We start from the raw sequence: 19,838 nt of genomic DNA, 5'->3' as shown, positions 1-19,838 counted from the left end.
AAGAGTAAGCAAGAGAAAGCACTGTAATGTCTAAGACACTACCACTGATTTATCCATTTTGGTGCTATGGAATTGCCAGGCTGTTTCCAGTTTCTGCTGCTGTAAGCAATGCTAATCTAAGTATTCTTGTGCTTGTCTCCTGGCATGCCATGAGCGTCTCAATGGTATACTCTAAAAACATAAAGGATTTTAGGGGATATATTAGGCTCAGCTCTACTTGATACTGAATTATTTTCCAAAATGTTTCCAGTGGTTTTTGAAAAGGTGCCACCACCCCACCTTCTCCCAACACTCAGTATTATTTGATCTAAAATATGCCAAGTAATTCTCTATTTCCCTGACTAATGAGATAAAGCAATTTTTACACACTTACTAACCATTTGAGTTTCCTCTTAAAGTGCTTGTTCCAATGTTTCTGTAATTTTTTATATACCAGTCTCACTGAGTTGGAGGATATACAGACACACAGAATATGCATAATTCTAAATATGAATCTTTTATTAGTTATATATGTTACTAAGTTCTTTCCTAGTTTGTTCACTTTCTTTGCTTTTGATGAAAAGTTCTTAATCTTAATTGACTATATTTATCAAATAATTTCCTTATCTTTTAAAGAAACCCTTCCCTACATAAAACATTCCCCTATATTTTCCTCTAAAAACTCTGATGTTGCCTCACACAACTAGGCCTTTCGTCAACCTTGAGTTGACTTTTGTGTGTTATGTGAGACACGGTCCAATTGTCAATTGTCCCTTTTTCCATACAGATCCCCAATTCTCGGAGCACATTTCCCGACACCTCCCCACCGCTCCATAAGACTTCCTGTCATTTATCAAGGTTCACATAAGCATGGGTCTATTCCTGTTCTAGTCTTTCGGTCTTGATACCTAGCTGTTCGTTCAGTCGCTCGGTCATGTCCGACTCTTTGCGACCCCATGACTGGAACATGCCAGGCTTCCCTGTCCTTCACTATCTCCTGGAACTTACTCAAACTCATGTCCATCATGTCGGTGATGCCATCCAACCATCTCATCCTCTGTTGTCCCCTTCTCCTGCCTTCAATCTTTCCCAGCATCAGGGTCTTTTCTAATGAGTCAGCTCTTCACGTCAGGTGAGAGTATTGAATGCCAGAGTATTGGAGCTCCAGCTTCAGTCCTTCCAATGAATATTCAGGATTGATTTCCTGTAGGGTTGACTGGTTGGATCTCCTTGCAGTCCAAGGGACTCTCCAGAGTCTTCTCCAATACCACAATTCAAAAGTAACAATTCTTCGGTGCTCAGCCTTCTTTATGGTCCAACTCTCACATCCATACATGACTACTAGAAAAACCACAGATTTGACTAGATGGACCTTTGTCAGCAAAGTAATCTCTCTCCTTTTTAATATGCTGTCTAGGTTTGTCACAGTTTTTCTTCCAAGGAGCAAGTGTCTTTTAATTTCAAGGCTGCAGTCACCATCTGCAGTGATTTTGGAGCCCAAGAAAATAAAGTCTCTTATTGTCTCCCCATCTATTTGCCATGAAGTGATGGGACCAGATGCCATGATCTTCTTTTTTTGAATGTTGAGCTTTAAGCCAGCCTTTTCACACTCCTCTTTCACTTTCGTCAAGAGGCTCTTCAGTTCCACTTCGTTTTCTAACATTAGGATTGTATCATTTGCATATATGACTAAAATTATTGGCATTTCTCCAGGGAATCTGGATTCCAGCTTGTGCTTCATCCAGCCCAGCATTTCATATGATGTACTCCACATATAAGTTAAATAATAATACTAGATATAATAATGATATCTAGTAGAGGAAATTATTCCAGTGTATCTTGACTACTCCTGCCACAAAGGGCCTACATAAAATTTTAAATTAACACATCAAGTCTCACACACACACACACAAAAGAACAATTTATTGGAGTTTTGAATGTATTACAATGTTTCTGTTGACAAATGTGGGAAAAGTAGCACCTTCAACACATTGAACCTTCCTGTCTATGTTGTCTCTTTCCTTTATTTAGACCTCCTTATTGTTATAAGGTTTTCTTGACACCTATCATGGCCAAAGTTGCAAAATGGTACAAGTCCTCCAACCAAAAGGACACAAGGGACTGGTACTTATTTTGTCCCTTATTATCTTCTCACTAAAAACCATAAAAACAGTAAGAATTCAGGCTCTGAAGCAACTGGTTTGTGGTATTCTTCCCCAATTTTAGTCCTACTGTGTGTAAGAAAGTATAGAAGAATAAGGTATTAAACTATCCTTATTCTACAGAAATCAATAATAGAAAACATGGAGACTATCAGACAAATGTATTAAAATAGGAAAAATGAAAGAGAAATATGAAGAGGAAAAAGGGTAGAAAAACCATCACTTGCAATGAAAGAAAGGTATACTTACAGTTAAAATGAAAAATCAGTTGTTTATCTACAAAAACTAATAATACTTGATTGTATAAAGATATTAAGATGAATATTCAATCAGTGCTGGAGAAACCAGTAAATTGGTAACATTTAACGATATCAAGAGCCTTAAAAGGTATTCACAATCTTGAATTTAGTAGTTTCATTGAGGGGAATCTTAACCCCCTTTCACTGAGGGGGTCGGGGGGGATCAAAACTAAACATAAATGCACGTACATGTTATGATGACAAAATATTAGGGGAAAAATATACTCCAAAGATTGACCACTAAACCCATACAACAGAATGCTATGCATTTATTTAAATGATACTTATGAAATTTATACTGGCATTTGGGAAATGCTACTTTTTCTAAAAAGGAAGTATAAAATTTTACATATTACATGACCACCTTTTACAAGAATAAGATACCAGAAAGGGTTATGTCTGGATGCTCCTACTGAGTCTCACCTAAAAGAATTTTCACTTCTTTTCACATCTATGCTTTGAAATTCTCTATAATGAGCATTTACATGGATAACGAAAAGAAATAAACAACAAAAAAAGAATAACTCTGATTAAAGACAAAGGACTGAACACAACTTACTTAACTCAATTTACTCCTAAAAAAAGCCACAATAAAAAGTCATTTTTTTTTTCTTTTTAAAGGCACAAATCACTTAAGCCAAAAATAATGGGAGAGACGACTGAAACACAATTTTGGAACTAGAAAGCAGATGACAGTAAGAAACTAAGAAGCAACCCTTTCTAACATCACAGAACTCTCAAGAAGCTGATAAGCTGGTTGAAACAAATCCCTCTGCCAACAGGGGTGGAGTGAGCCCCAAGCAGGAGCACCGGCTGACAGTCCAGATAGACCTTGGCCTCCCCCACCCCCCACACTCTGCTCAGCCAGGTGACTACTCACCTCCCCTCAATAGTGGACTGGAGGTTTATTTTCTTAAGAGGGTGAACCAGAGGCTCTTGTAATAGAGGTGGGCATACAACAAGCACCAAACTGGAAACTGAGGTGGGTGGGGAGGGGGCGGGTTAAGTGGGAGCTTACTGAGACTAGCCTTTTTCTCCATCCCAACTTACAGATTACCCACAATCACCAGGGCTGCCCACCCAACTAATCTTCCAAACAGCCTTCTGGTGTCTCATTCAATATGAGCAGATGCCAAGGATCACCAGAGATTTGAAAAAACCATCTAACATGAAAGAAAACCATACCAAACATAAAGGTTAGAAGGCAAAGTTGAAGAAATCTTGTTTTCTTTCCCCGAACACAATGAAAGAAAATAAAACTAGAGGCCAAGTCCATGATAGTAGATTATTCTACTTGACTATCAGACATCCCAGAGGGGAGGAAATCATTATCAGAACCATTTTTCCAGACTGAAAGGTTATCTAGCACAGTACATGAAGAGAGATCTACACCCAAGTACATGATTGTGAAATTTTAAAACACTGAGGTCAAAGAGAAGATCTATAAGCTTCAGAAAGGGAAGAGAAATCTCACATGTAAATGATCAAGAGTTAGAATAGCAGCCAGCTTCTCCAAAGCAACACTGATAAAAATCATGAAGCAAAGTGATTTCCAACTTAGCCTGGTAGAATGTAGAGAAAGATATTTAAGGACTCACTTTATTCCTGTGCACTTTTTCTCAGGAAGTTACTGGAAGATGTACTTTAATAAACTGAGGTGTGCCACAAAGAAAAAAGTATGGGATCCATATTATCCAGCATTAAGACTGAAGCAAAAGGTACCCTTCAGGACCCAGATTCCAAAACAGCAGCTATGAAACAGCCCTGAACCACCAGTCTAGGTTGTAAGAAACCTCTTCAATAGGATGACATGTATAAAGGAGATGTACACACAAATCAGTGTATAGGGATGAGTAACACATAAAAAAACCAATAACGCACACACACAGGCAGCACAACTACTAATTCTGAGAAAATACACTAGACATGAAAGGAGAAACAATCTTTTTCAATTAAATGGCTTAGCTCTGAATGGTACTTGCATAGTCATGTCAGTTGAAATCATGTTATTTAGAAACATGGAGGTAAGCACCAAAAGAAATCAACGAAAACAGTGGAAAGGGATTATCTCTGAAGAGTTGTAAATAAAAGAAGTACATAGGGGACTAGTGTTTTCTTTTTTGTAACCAGCTGAACTGATGTTACATGTATAATTCAGATAACAAACAGGATTTAAAATTTCTAAGGATTAGGTGTGCTGGATCGGATGCCCCTGTCCAAAAGGAACTTTTACAGTCTACCACTCTATGAAGACCCCCAGCACCCCTCACTCACCTAGATGTACCCTTCCAATGATCTTCTGAGTGCCCACTCCTTTCGCGATTCCTGCCCATCGGCGGTCTACCAGCCTCATTATGTTACACCTTTCTGCACAAGCTTGGCTCATAATAGTCATCTGGGCACCTGGAAGAGGGGGAGAACCAAACCCTCATGTGTGGGAAGATGAAAAAGTGCAGCACTAAGAAGAGGGCAGAAAGCAAGTCTACTCCCAGGCTTCTGTCAGTATGAAATTCTTCCTACCTAGCAGGCTTCGTGCCACACTTAGTTCAACTTTCAGTTTCACACTGTCATCTGAAACATGGTGTGGAAACTTGCTGTTGAGGGAAATAGTATTGTTTAAATATAATAATTATATGACATTTTTAAACTTTAAAAATAGAAACCAAAAACTACTTGGAAAGGATTTCCAAAAAGTCAGACTATGTCTACAGATGGAAACACTCAAGCACTGGCTGCTTGGATCAGTTTTCACTGAGTATCTCTAAACATCTTACCAAGTTATTTTTATTTCAAACTCTGGGACACTCTAATTGACCAGTTAAAAAATAAATCATGTAATCTCTCATCAAGTCTCCATTCTCTGCTCCAACAATTAGACCCTCTTTCCCACGAGGAAGAGGCCACTGAGGCCTTTTCTCTTCTCTCCTGGCTATACACTCACCCACACAGCTGGAGGCTGGAGTCAGCCTGAGCAGAACACAGACACTTCTCTCATCTTTCTCTAGAGTCCTAATCTCTCCCAGAGAACCTGGTTCCACCTCCCTGAGTGGTGGACCTGTCTTTCACAAAACCACTAGGTATAATACTCTTTCTCCCCAAATAATTCTCTCTTTGGATTTCTCTCCTTTCCAATGGAATTCTTTTTCTCATGACCATAAAATGCAGGCACTGTTCACTTCCAACCCGTCTTCTTCCAGTCTTCTCCCCACTCTCAAACTGAGAGTTACAAACTGTTAACAAATTCTGGGCAATTCTGACCTTTCTGCTTCTAACCATAGCCCTCACCCTAGCTCACACTCTAGCCCTCTAGCTAGTGGACAATTTCTCTGGTTTCCAAATCACTCTGTGAGGGTGTAATTTAAAGCAAGGAAATAGTTCTGATCCTGAGGGCTATAGAATACTCCAGAACTGTCACTTCCTTCAATCTTCTTAAAATACTACCTCCTTCAGATCACTTATTCATCTGCTCAAAGATCAAAGATCTTTAAAACATCAGCTTTAAACCACATCACCACAGCCTTAGATCCCACCTTACCCTGGTCCAATTATTTCAAGCTGCTACAGACTGAATGCGTTCTTCCAAAACTCATGTTAAAACCTAATCCCAATGTGACCATATTAGAAAGTGGGGCTTTGGGAGGTGATTAGGTCATGCGTGTGGAGTCCTCATTAATGGGATTTAGTGCCTTTATAAAGGAGCCCCCAGAGAGCTCCCTCATCCCCTTCCACCATGTGAGGACACAGGGAGAAGTTGGTCATCTATGAACTAGGAATCAGGCACGATATCTGCCAGCCAAACCTCTCAGCCTCCAGAATTGAGATATAAATCGGTATTGTTTACAAGCCACCCAGTCTACAGTATCTGTCACAGCAGCCTGGACAGATTCAGACACCAGCCTTACATCCTGACTCCTAAAGCTTCCATGTTACCAGGAGGAATGTGTCTCCTTTGCCTCTTACTTACTCTGACCCTCCTGTACAGTACCCTCTCCTCTCCTTTCACTTCCTTTGAATCCCACTGATGCTTTAAGGCCCAGCTCAAGACCCACCTTCCCAGCTGACTGTCCTTTCCCAGTGATCTCTCCTCTTACTCAATTCCAACACTTTCTGTTCATATTACTCAAGATAACTTACACTTTATGGGCACTTAAAAGTTCTTTGGCATTCGAGGAATGTTAGCATCACAAAGGTCCAGAAATAATGAAGGAAAAGGGATTTTAGGAAGGCTATTCTTTTTTTTTCTTCCTTCCTCACTCCACAAAAGCTAGTTACTGATGTAAAGTCTGCAAACCCAAAATGACAAGGGCCCCTTGCACCACTCTCCTGCCTTTTCTCAAGGCTCAAGTCAACACCTGAGCACCCCAGTCAGAGTGAGAATGTGGTCTTTATGTTCATCCAAGATGCACTCAATTTTTACACAGTGGTTTAGAGTTCTGGCTTCAGGTAGATCTGGGGTGTTACCCAAAGCCTACTACTCATGAACTGTGTACACCTGGAAGACTGGCTTCGCCTGTCTATGTCTACAAGTTTCCTCATCTGTAAAATAGAGGTAGCAGAACATAGTTCATAGGTGTAATAAGAGGATTAAACAAAATGGAAGATGATATACATTAAGCACCCAGCATGGTGCTTGGCACATCGTAGGGGCTCAATAAATGCCAAGTGTTATCTCATGGCCTCTTAGGAATTTGCCTCTCACTCATAGGAGGCCTATGAATCTCCGGTCTTACCCCCAAGCACTCAGCACTTCATAAACATTTTAAAAATTGAATAATCAGCAGATTCACTCCTCCCAGGAAGGTATACACCTGCTAGCACGGGTTCAGGTATTTTGTGGATGAACAAGCGGAGGAAAACCTACGTGAGCAGGGGTTTTTACTATGCTAGGAACATACCCTAACTCACAGCCTCAAGTGAGATACCGGGAATGAGGGCAGAAGACCACCTGACACACACACGGTGCTGCTCTGTGTGGTCTTACTAAAAAGCAGCGAGTTGTTACTGAGAGGAAAGGTGCCACTTAGTACAGGCAGCATCTGAACCCTCAAGTGGGGAACTCCTCGCTCCTGACCTGGCTATTAAGTTCTTTAAGGGCAAGAGCCATGCCCCATACACCCTTACATTCCTCACAGCTCACAGTAAAGTGTTGGCACACAGACTAAGCTCAAATATCTGCTTGATCTCTACACACTTCCTTGTAGTTCCTTATTTTAAACCCAGTTACTCTCCAATATTTTACAGAGGCATCCTACAAATCAGGATGCCAAGTACGGGAAGGTAAGAAGATAAAGAAGACATTGCAAAATACAAAACTGGTTAAGAAATAATTAAAGAGAAACCTACTACAAAGAAAAAATTGGCAAGTGAAACAAAAGCCCTTGGGTTTGTTAGTTAGGTATCCAAAGGAATACAGACACCAGTCTCCCCTTCTCCTTGCGTCAGGTCAGAATGCTGGATGTAGAGACAAAGAAACAAAAGACAGAGATGGCACCTGAGTCAACAAAGGCTTTCACAGGATGTCCATTCACTTTGCAGTTAATATAAAGCATCACTACTTGGCCAAAACTTTCCGGAGCCTCTTCCATGGCTATTGTCATGTTTTCCTCAATGTTCTGTTGCCTGTAACAAATGAAAACCAGGTATACTAATTGCACTGTTTCCATGAAGACAAATCTGTTTCAAAGTCACAGTATTAAAAACATTTGTACATATCATATGCTCCAACTATAGCGGCTCAGTCATGGAAATGACAATTGGTGCTTTACCCTGAAATATGTGATCTAGTAGGAGGAAGTGAGATACATCATTGGCAGAAAATCTAAAGGCATACAAATTACCTTCATGTAAAAACAATTTTGTTCCCTTTACAAGTTCAGAAACAGGAAAATAAACTGGTAAGCAAGGGTCACAACCTGCTTCATCCTGTAGGTTAGAATTTTACCAATGTTCCAATTTAAGCTGAGGGTTTACTGGGTATCTGGGTACATTTCCTACATCCATTGCATTAAAAATAGTTTACAAATATAATATACAGGTGTTTCAACTGCTTGAATTGCATCTGCTGTTTAATTTCCAAGTCTGGGTTTCTAATCTGTGAAATGAGGACAATGATTTCTATTGTAGGACTGCTGAGAGGTATAAAGCATCTAGCATACAATGCTAAGGGCAGATGCTCAAAAACATCTACCTACTTGGCTACCTGTTAGAAAACTATACACAGCTGTATAAATCATATTTCACCCAGTCCATCAAAACATTTCTTCAAAAATGGAATGCATTCTAACATGAGAAAAGCAAATAAGAAGAAGTTCCAGCTTACTCTAACATCTAAGGTCTTCATTCCCAACTCTTTTTTTTTTTTTAAGTTTTTTGATGTGGATCATTTTTAAAGTTTTTTTTTTTTAATTGAATTTGCTACAACATTTCCTCTGTTTTATGTTTTGTTTTTTTGACCCTGAGGCATGTGGGATCTTAGCTTCCCAACCAGGGACTGAACCTGCACACCTGCATGGGAAGGCGAAGTCTTAACCACTGGACCAGCAGGCAAGTCCCCAGCCTACTGTCTTTGTGGGAACACAATCACACTATTCATTTACATACTGTCTTACTATACACAGCTCCTTTCATACTGCACTGGCAGAACTGCGTGCTCCTGACAGGAGACTGCATGGGCTGCAAAGCCTAAAATACTAACTATCTGTCTCCTCATGGAAAAAAGTTTGCTGACCTCTATTCTTGACTGTGCTTCCCAGGGGGCTCAGTGGTAAAGAAAACACCAGCCAATGCACGAGCCACCGGAGACAAGGGTTCGATCCTTGGGTCGGGAAGATCCCCTGGAGGAGGAAACAGCAACTCGCTCCAGTATTCTTGCTTGGGAAATTCCATGAACAGAGGAGCCTGGCAGGCTATAGTCCATGTGGTCACACGAGTCAGACTCGACTAAGTGACTGAGCATGCATGCACATTCTAGACTGCAGTGCTTGTCCCTTTTGAAATAATACTCTCACTTAATTGTATTGACGGTTTTACCAGACAGTCTGTAATAAAATATTAAACTTCTCAGAAAGTCAAAGTAAACTTTTTTAGTCAGGCAAATAGGAAAGCTACTATATACCTCAATGTACATGTACCCTGTGTAACCACTGGTGTAGCACACCAAATTAAACTGCCATAGGCATTTAATACAGTTACATAGCTTTTCTCCTAGGTCACATAACTAAATTTATTGTCTTATTAATACATATATGTGATTTTTAGAAAAATGGTGCAGATGAACCTATTTGCAGGGCAAGAACAGAGACACAGATGTAGAGAATGAACATGTGGACACAGCTGGGGAAAGGGAGGGTGGGAGGAACTGGGACATTGGGATTGACATCTGTGTAATGCCATGTGTAAAACATACAGCTAGTGGGAACCTGCTGGAAACCTGCTGTATAGTGCAGGGAGCTCAGCTCAGTGCTCTGTGGTGACATAGAGAGGAGGGATGGGTAGGAGGGAGGGCGGTCCAAGAGGGAAGGATATATGTATACATACAGCTGATTCGCTTCGTTATACAGTGGAAACTAATGCAACATTGTAAAGTAATTATACTCCAATTTAAAAAACCAACCAAACAAAAAAACCCCTAAAATTAGTTGTGCACTCCTAACTTTACATTGACTCCAACCAAGGTGAGTTTCAACAAAAAAACAGCCTGAAATTATACTCGTTACTTTGGCTACCCTAGGCTCTGTGTCACTTCACGGACACAAGGTTTTCTCCTTTAAAAGAAGACATGCTTGGTCCCAGTTCCTCGCCTCCCCCCGGGAAGAAACATGAGCCATGTGAATGTGCCTCACTGCACTTCTCCAACATCTCCGTGTCATGGCTTGGCTATGATGCTCCTCGCTCTCCGCCCCCACCCCCACTTTCCTGGCTTGAATGCAACTGCCCCGAGAGGAGTTATGTCAGGTTCCTTTACAACTGCAATGTGGTCTAGTTCAGAAAACACAAACATCTTGCCATTTCTCTGCACAGATTTAATTCGTGAGATAGTTGATAGTATCTGATACAGTTAATGGGAACGCTTATACAAACAAGAACACAGGGAATGGCTTAGGGCTGTTAACTGATTCTCGCGTATTTACATTTCTTTGGTTTCAAAGGTACTCAGAGAAATAAGAAAACCTTTATTTGACTTCCAAGCTGACAATGACCAACTCAGGTTTGTTTTTTTTTTAGGCTTCTTTTAAGTAACCAAAGATGATGATCAGGCCCCTAAGAGTAGTCCTGTTACAGTTACACTGTTCTTAGTCATACTATGGCCTTCAATTAGCAATAAAAACTGAATCTGGGACGGGAGAAAGCAGCTGTTCTTTTATTCTAAGGGACTGACTGAACAGCACCCTGCTTGAGACCAGGAAGGGGACCAAGGTGGGCATTAGCATCCTTGGGCCTTTTTAGGTCCCACACCTTAAGATTCTGATTCATCAGACTGGGGAGTAAAGCCCAAGCACCTGTATTTTTAAGAGCTTCTCCTATGACTTTAATGTTGCCCCAGAGGAGAACCACAGCATCAGGAATCTGGAGCTGGAAACGAGTTCTGCTGTCATTTTACCTGCTGAGGCCAGCACAAGAACTGGGGAAGTTTCAGACTTAGGACAGTAAGGTTTCTTTTTACACAGTTCTCTCTAATCCAGTCATGTCCAAGTCCTGGATTAATCAGGGCTTGTGTGTTATGTTTAAGGAGCGCCCAGTGAGCCTAAGTAGCCAGCCCACTAGTCTCACCAAACTGGGGACTTCTGCTCAGTCCTCAGAGCATCAACGTGGAGTTGCCTTAATAACATGCTGTGGGTTAGTCAGGGAGTCATTTTTATGCTTTAGCAGCATGCAAGATCTTAGTTCCTTGACCAGGGAGTAAACCTGTGCCCCCTGCGGTGGAAGTGCTGGGTCTTAACCATAGGACCTCCAGGAAAGTCTCCAAGTCAGGGAATCTTTATTAAAATTTTAGAAGAGAAAGTCATTAAGTTAGGTAGCTGTACCTTTGTAATGTTGAATCAAAATGCAAGGAAAATGGAAGAAGAGAGAATAAACCAGAAGATTGAACCTACTGTTTCAGTAGGTTTTGCATAAATGCAAAGTAAGCAATCCACCTCAAAGCAGATGCCCAAAGAATATAAGATCACCTGCAGTTTGGGAAATCTGGATTCTCTAAATTTTGCTCTTTGGGCGAAGGAGTTATTACCTTATATCTTCTTCTATCTTTGCCTGAGCTTCAAGATCAAAAGGGTCCGCAGAAAAGAGACGAATCCTTTCTTGCTCTCTCCGGGCTCGGTCCTGTTGCTGCTCCACCAGGACCCTAGAAAATCTCTCTGCAAGAACGGGGTGGGGGTGGTGGTGGTGATCTTAAGAATCATTATATTTTCTTTATTAGTACTTTTCCACATCAAACAATTTCTCAAGATACAACTGTAAAAGATGTAGAAAGGATGGCTAAAAATCATTTAAGATTAGCAATTAACGTTTACTTTCTATTCTTGGAGGCAAAGATTACTTTTTTACCTAAATTTAGTGTAAAGAAATAAAGTATTTGCAAACACCATCTCAAAGATGAGACTTTTCAGTTTAAATCAGTGGAGAATGACCCTCAGTGTGGCAGATAGATGACCCTCTCCCCCCCTCTTCCCACCTTTATTATCCTATTACCTAGAAATAAAATAGAGCATTACCATCCCTCTTTTCCTCTTCTAGTTTCGTACTCTCTGCTTTAAAGCAGGTAAATTATAAGCAAACTACTGTTAGCCTATCTGTATTACCTGATGGATTCTAAGCAGAAAAATCAGTAAAGAGAAAACACTGCTTGCGATAAGATGTATGTTACAAGAACCACCTTTATTTGATATTTCTTAGAAGTGAGTACATTCAAACGCATAAATGTAAAAGTGCCATCATCATGGTCTTTGGCAATTAGATATGCTGCAAAAGAAATTAAAGAAACCAAGATAATGGTCATATGAACTAATACACACAGCATGGATGAATCTAAAAAACACCAAGTTGAGTGAAAGAAGCTTGACACAAGGAAGGACATAAGATATGATTCCATTTATATCAAAATAAAAATTAGGAAAAAACTGACCCATGATAAGTATAAGAATAAAGGGAGCCAATAAGGGGTGGAAACTGACTTAGAAGAAAACATAATGGAACTTTCAGGGGTGACAGAAATGTTCTATATTTTGACTAGGGTGCTGGTTACATTAATTTATCAAAACTCAATCAACTGTATGCTTAAAATTTAAGTATTTCTTTATAGGGAAATATTACCTAAACTTTAAAAATGGTTACTGAGGAATGAGTCATTAAGTGTCTGTTTGTTCTAAAATTTAATCAGTAGGGTTTCACAAACCCATAAGGAAAACTGGAGAAATCTACAGAGAAAACTGTCATAAAGATGACTAAAAATGACTGTTCTGTTAAATACAGGAATGGCTCAAGTACAGCTCCAAATAAACTTTTGGACAGTTGGTGACAGCCCCACTATCATTAAATTTGGGGTGAATGGGAATAAAGGGGTTGCATTCTGCCATACAGGCTGATGCCACCGGACCTGTTTTCCTTGAACTAAAATCATTTCAACTGGTACTCTCTTTAACTGAGGGTCTAACAAAATAGACCGAAATACCAATACCTGGCTATTACAAATAGTATTTGCAAAAAAACAAAACAAAACAAAAAAACCCACAAAAACAAACTAAAATCTCTTGAATCACTATGCAGTACACCTGAAACTAAAGCAATATTGTAAATAACCTATTCTCCAATTTAAAAAGATCTGTACCTGGGTTATATGCTGCTAAAATAATCAGGGGGAAAAAAAAAGAGGAACAAAGGGGACGGGTTGAGTGGGGTTTCAGAATTCTAGATACCCTTAAAGTTCTGTCACTATTGCCAACTAACCAGTCTTTGACAGCAGCACTAATTTACCTCTCACAGACAAACTGATATGTTCAACAAGTCATGTGACTCAGTGGGCTGAACAGACCAGTCGCCTGAATTTCTCCCCATTTGCTGTGAAACTACTTGCCTCAGGTCAGCTTGACGGCCTTCCAATTTTATAAGCTTACCAAGATCTCCACTGAGCAGAGCGTCTGCCAAGGGTGGATTGCGTTCCTTCAGCAAGGACAGCTCATGGGGGTTGGCCAGCAACATGTCTCGGAGCAAGGCTGGATTGTCCAAGCCCTGAGGAGATGAGGCTATCTCTCCAGGAGCTGAGTGGGACTGCTGTACTCCTGGTGGCTGGCGCTGCCGGGTGTTTGACGTGCCAGGCACAGCTATGCTACGGAAGTCTATTCGGGGTAAGTCTGTTGGGGAGAATTGATTCAAAGTTTACTTCAAATGACTCCATAAGAACAAGTATTTGAAGGAAGCAGCCAATTTGCACATACGTGGTATCTATTAGTAGTAGATGGTAACCACAGACATTCTGAATGCCCTTTCCTTGGTTCTTTCTCACGCTGACTTTGAATATAAAGACTGCAGTCCAAGACTGAACAGGTAGGAAGGAATAGAAAGAGAAAAAAAAACAGGGGTTTGGGAGGTGGTAGGGATAAGGAGACAATGGTAATCACCTCAAATTTGGGGTTGATAAAATATCCCAGGATAGTGAAGTTTTTACTTACTCATGTCTTAAAAAAAAAATCAAAGTCAGTCTCAAATATAGCCACATAAATCTGAATGTGGTTCTTAAGAAAAATCCTAGTCTGCTTTGACATATGCTTCAAAAAACCCTGACATCCTGGGTAAAGAATACTATATATATCAAATGAATGTTAGATGTTAACTTCTACAAGTATGTGCTACACATATTAGTGCTTTGAATTTATGCTTTCATCTGTGCATCACTGCTAACTCTTCTCATACCCTGGGGAGCCAGTGGGTGTAATCATTTCACGGAAGAGAAAAAAAGAAAAAAAGGAACCGCACAGGTTCTCAGTGCTGAGCACACCGAAAGATTTCACAGGTTCACAGCCCACACCCCAGGTTCCATACTCCAGGGTGAGCTGACCTTATTAAAATGAAAGAAAAATAAAAGGGAGCTTTACCCAAAGGACCCACATATTGTATGATTCCATTTGTGAAATGTCCAGAATAGGAAAATACGGAGACAGAAAGTAGATTGATGGTTGCTGAGGGCCAGGAGGTGTGAGGGCAGATGGGGAATGACTGCTAATGGGTACACAGTTTTTTGTAAAGATGATGAAAATGTGCTAAAACTGATCATAGTGATGGATGCACAATTCTGAATATACTAAAAATCATGAATTGCACCCTTTAAACGAGTGAACTGTGTGGTAGTGAATGATATCTCAATAAAGCTGCTATTGGAAAAAAAAAAAAGAGCTGTATTATTAAATAGGGAAAAGAAAACAAATAAACACAGAACCCAAGTATGTAGCCAGAATGATGGGCTAAGACTGAGTGAACCCACATTTCTTCAACCCTAAAATGTATCTGATGACTGCACCTGTTCCAAGTCTGGGGCTGTTCTGAAGACTTTTGGACTGCAACTAGAAAAAGGGAATGCTTATACCCATATGTAAAGTTTCAGCCTCTTAGCATGGGTTCAACTAGGCACGTTTTGTCAAACAGACCTCAGTGGGCAGTGGGTGTGTGTGTATGTACACATGCACATGAACTCTGAGCCAATGAAAAAAGTGAAGTGAATAAGATGATCTTTGTGCAGTAGCTAATCTAGGTCAACGAGCAAAACATACATGGTTGGGTGGGTCCTCCTTATGGGTTGAGAAATTTTCATCTCAACTCTGTTATCTTGAGAGTCCACTCACTTCAGAATAATTTTGAAAAAACCTGTCTACGTTATAGACCAGACTGCCTCCCCTCCCCCATCTAGCGGCTTCTCTTGATCCTGTGGCACAGTCAGGAAAAACAAAAAACAGTGAATCTCCAAAACTAACAATTTCACCAAATTGACCAGAGGAAGATTTGGGTTTGACTGACAGGCGTATCTCAATCACTTCTCTTTCTAAAGTTTAACAGTAACCCCCAGGGAATAACATAATTCAGAAATGAAAGTAACAGGACTTGACGGTCTCTCACAGCTCCAGTTTCAGGCTGAATGGAAGCACTGTGTTCTAAACTGGAGTCTTTCATCACCCAGACACCTAAACTTTGAGAATCTGAAGTAAGTTATGGGCCATCGCCTCATCAAATGCACAGATATACACATAACTCTGCACACTATTTCAAGAACATGGAAACTTCCTAATTTGCAATGCACAGATTCTAGGTGTAGTGTCTAAAATAAATAACAGCTTCTTTTTCATGATTAACAAAGCTGGTGGGAAAAAAACAGAACTTGGTGGTCCAACTGCTTAATGTTCATAAGGCTCAGAGTAATGAAGAAAGCACCAAGTTTTAAATCCTGTGCTGTCACTTACTAGCTATGCAACTTTGGAAATGAATATTTAAAAATCAGAGCTTCATCTGCTAATGGTAAGAAACTGTCAAGAGATATCTTTTCTCCTATTACAGCTATGGTATGAAATGCGGGTGCAAGTGCCTGGCTGACTGTAAAATGCTCAGCAAAGGCCCGTCACTGACGGCCAAACACAAAGCAGCAAAAGTCAGCCATGAAGCTCAGGCACCTGCAGCCTCTCAAGTCCTTCCCCGGGATAAAATGATGGCTAATAAAAACAGAACCTAACGTTTACTGAGAGGGCCTGCTGTGCTGAAGGTTTCACATGCATTATTCTCCCATCAACTCTAGGAGTTGTGTTTAATTACAGCACCCATCTTATAGATGAGGAAATGGACTCAGAGAAGTTAGCTTGTCCAAAGTTACCCAGCAAGCAAGCAGCACGGTCAGGATTTGTATCCTTGTAGTCTGAATCCAAGACAAATCCAAGACTTGGAACTATGCTATCTACTAATGCTTGCCAGGGCTGTGAAATCATTATAAGCTGCCTTACTTGGGAACTGCACCGAAGGTCGAGGGTCTGCATTCTCCTTCTGTCGTAAAATCACAACATCGCCATCTTTTAAGCCGTAAGACGCCAGTGATCTGTGGTTGTCTGTGAGAGGCCTTTCAGCGTAGACAATCTACAACCAGAAAAGATTTGAACAGTATAAAGCGCTGAGAAGTTAGCAGCACAGAACAGAAAGACCACAGTTTTCCTCTTCTGTGGAGAGTGTCACTCCCTGCTCAAACCCTCCAACGATTTCCTATCACACCTAGAATAAAAGCCAAAATCCTTCCCGTAAAGGCCCAAACAAATAGTTTGGTCCCTGGCTCCCCCACGACCTCATCTCATACCATGATTACTGTTCCTCAAATAACACCAGCAACTTCCCCCTCAAGGCTGTTTCACTTGTTGTTCTCTTTACCTGAGGAATGTTCTTTCCCAGGTTATTTTTTTTCTTAAGGTTTCTGATCAAACATTACCCCTTCAGAGTCCTTCCCTAATGACCCTACTTAAAACACACCCTCAGTTCCCATATTATACAATTATTTCTTTATGGTCTCTCTGCCCCATTTGCTTTTCTCACCATATCCAAAATGCCTACAACAGGGGCCTGGAAGAGGAATAATGCCCAAGTATTAGCTGAATTAAAGGACAAATTGATCTTTGGGAGGTAGACAATTTTAGATTTAATATTTAGCAGAGAGGGAAATGGGAATGATTAGTTCTAGGGATGATAACTACAATACTATTAAATAATATATTGACTCCCCAATCACCAGTTTTAGTGAGATATAATGGACAAACAATACTGTATTAGTTTTGGTTGTACACATGATAATTTGATATACGTATGTAATGTAAAATGATCACTATATATTTTGTTAACGTCTGTTACCTCAGAGTTATAAAAATTTTCCTCTTGTGATAAGAACTTTTAAGATCTACCCTTAGCAACTTTCAAAAACATGATCAGCATTAATTCCAGTCACCCTTCAAGACATGACATCCCCACATGTCCATTTCTTTTTTTGTTGTTGTTTGGTTGTGCTGGGTCTTAGTTGAGGCACCAATGGGATCTAGTTCCCTGACCAAGGACTGAAGTCGGGCCTCTGCTCTGGGAGTCTTAGCCACTGGACCACTAGTACAGTACCCCTCATGTGTCCACCTTTAAATCCTCGCCCACTGTGGCAAGACTGAGAGGTTTCAAATAGCAAGTTCTTCCTTCTCTTCAACCATCCTCAAACTTTTATCACTCTTATGTTTATGAGTAGAAGATAAAAGTGGAAGAAATTCAGAAGAGCATAATTAAACACAGATGGAAAACAGGATCAGGGATGTACAATAATAAAAATATTTCTATGATGTGCAATCAAACACTGAAGAAAGTCTGAGAGCATAAAAACAGATGGAACAATGGCTTGTGAAAAGAACAAGAGACACACAATGGACACACTGTGATTTTACCATGAAGGAACATAAAAGCCTCCCTGCATTATGACCTACTCCGTAGAGAGGTATTCAGAATAAACAGAGGCTCTGAATGGTTTTCTCCCTAATGATTCACTTTCCACGAGGCCACTGGTAAACCGAGGAACCTGAGTTCTGTCCTGACTCTGACAAGGCCCCCATCACTCAGTTGGTCTGGGCTTCACACTTTTCATTTGTCAAGCATGTAGCTGTGGCTAGATAATCATACCTACACACAGCTGTCCCTTCCTGGTCTTTCTGCTATACTACTGTTTTACACTGTTTCCTCACATGTCCTCATAGCTCTCAGAGCAAAACTGCCCGACACAGAACCTGAAAACTAGAGGATTTAAACTGGAAGAAAAAGAAAAAAAAGATCTGCCATATCTGCTCTCAGAATCTGCACTTACACAAGAAATAGAAGAAACTGAATTTAGTTGCTTCCAAAATCAAATACTTCAGGGGTTGAGCCAAAAAGAAGAATTTGCAGAGTTTGTAGCTTGAATTCTATTTTATAAGTTCTGTACAGGACTAAATAAAGTATTGTTAGTTCTTACCCTCACCTGCGAAGTTAAAACATGTTACAACAGATTGCAACTCTTATTCTATCAACCTATTCACACTCCCTTACTTAGTAAGCACCTTGTCTACTGTGCTTACTGCTCAGTGGTGTCCATAGCCCCCAGGCTTCTCTATCCAGGCAAGAATACTGGAGCAGGCTGCCATTTCCTACTCCAGGGGATCTTCTCAACCCAGGGATCAAACCCACATCTTCCATCTCCTGCACTGGCAGGTGGATTCTTTACTATTGAGCCTCCTGGGAAGCCCACTTAAGCATGTATCTCATAGTAAAAGTACATCAGAATCAACACAGATGGTTTGCAATACAATCTGAGAGCCATATTATAACTTCTGGGACTGCTTTAAAAACAACCACAAATCTGAAGTGACAAGTGTCCTGGGTTGAGGTGTGCAGTAAGAAGCATACCAAGAGAAATGTTATGCAGCCAGCTCCAACCGAGGGGCTTCAACTTTGTGAAGCAACCATAATGGAGGTACCAGTGGCCTAAGGCTTATTGGGTAAGAAATTCAATTTTCCAGGATCAGAAATTCAACTACCAGTATATTTAGAGACACATAATCAGTCAACAGGTTCTAACTGCACTTTTTATAAAAGAACATTTACTTATCTACTCAAAGAAAGCAAACTCAGGAGAATCTGAATGCTCCAATCCACAAGATTAACGAATTTTCTTCAGGCTGGAAATACTCCATGGAAAGCCATATTAAAACAGCAGACAGCTGTCACTGGGTGAGCTCCTACCAGAGCCAGCATCTTACTAGGTCCTCACAGTTTCTGGCCTAATCCTCATATTCTCTTGTCTAAGTCTCACAACCATCTTATGAAACAGACATTAACTGTCTCATTTGATAGACAGTTTAAGTGACCTGAGGCTCCAAGACCATTGAGAGAACTGGGATTGGGACCACATCTGCCTGACTTTATAGCCACACTCTTCCCTAGAACCACACAACTTTCCCAAACAGAAGTCCAACATGGCCTGGTGAATTAGACGGGTGACCTTTCCAAGAGCTATTAAGCCACCCATCACCACTAAAGGTGGCTCAGTGGTAAACAATCTGCCTGCCAACACAGAGATAAAGTAGATGTGGGTTCGGTCCCTTGGTTGGGAAGATCCCCTGAAGGAGGAAATGGCAACCACTCCAGAATTCTTGCCTGGGAAATCCCATGGACAGAGGAACATGGCGGGCTACAGTCCATGGGGTCGCAAAGAGTCAGACACGACTGAGCACGTACACGTGCACCACTAAAGGCCTCTACTCACCAGGGGATCAAAACATGTCCACTGTCCAATGTACCCCTTGCCCTGAATAGGAAGAAAGGAGCACTAGCAACACCTCACTCTTTGGATTCCCATTTTACAGATGCCATACATCAATCC

At 40.7% G+C, this 19,838-nt stretch overlaps 1 protein-coding gene across 2 annotated transcripts in view; it reads right to left on the bottom strand.

The window, feature by feature from the left end:
* DDI2 (DNA damage inducible 1 homolog 2) overlaps positions 1-19,838 on the bottom strand; it is a 42,191-nt gene that overhangs the window by 17,323 nt on the left and 5,030 nt on the right. For both annotated transcript variants that reach the window (XM_043484744.1, XM_043484742.1), the window contains exons 2-6: positions 16,414-16,543; positions 13,549-13,785; positions 11,667-11,793; positions 7,932-8,059; positions 4,715-4,843 (exon numbers count right to left, since the gene is read on the bottom strand). In XM_043484744.1, coding sequence (XP_043340679.1) covers positions 4,715-4,843; positions 7,932-8,059; positions 11,667-11,793; positions 13,549-13,785; positions 16,414-16,543 — 751 coding nt within the window. The remainder of the gene's footprint in view (positions 1-4,714; positions 4,844-7,931; positions 8,060-11,666; positions 11,794-13,548; positions 13,786-16,413; positions 16,544-19,838) is intronic.

Source organism: Cervus canadensis, chromosome 13, assembly GCF_019320065.1.
Source record: "Cervus canadensis isolate Bull #8, Minnesota chromosome 13, ASM1932006v1, whole genome shotgun sequence".
Lineage (NCBI taxonomy): Eukaryota > Metazoa > Chordata > Mammalia > Artiodactyla > Cervidae > Cervus > Cervus canadensis.
Note: the sequence above shows the minus strand (reverse complement) of the source record. Positions and strands in the feature narration are given on the sequence as shown.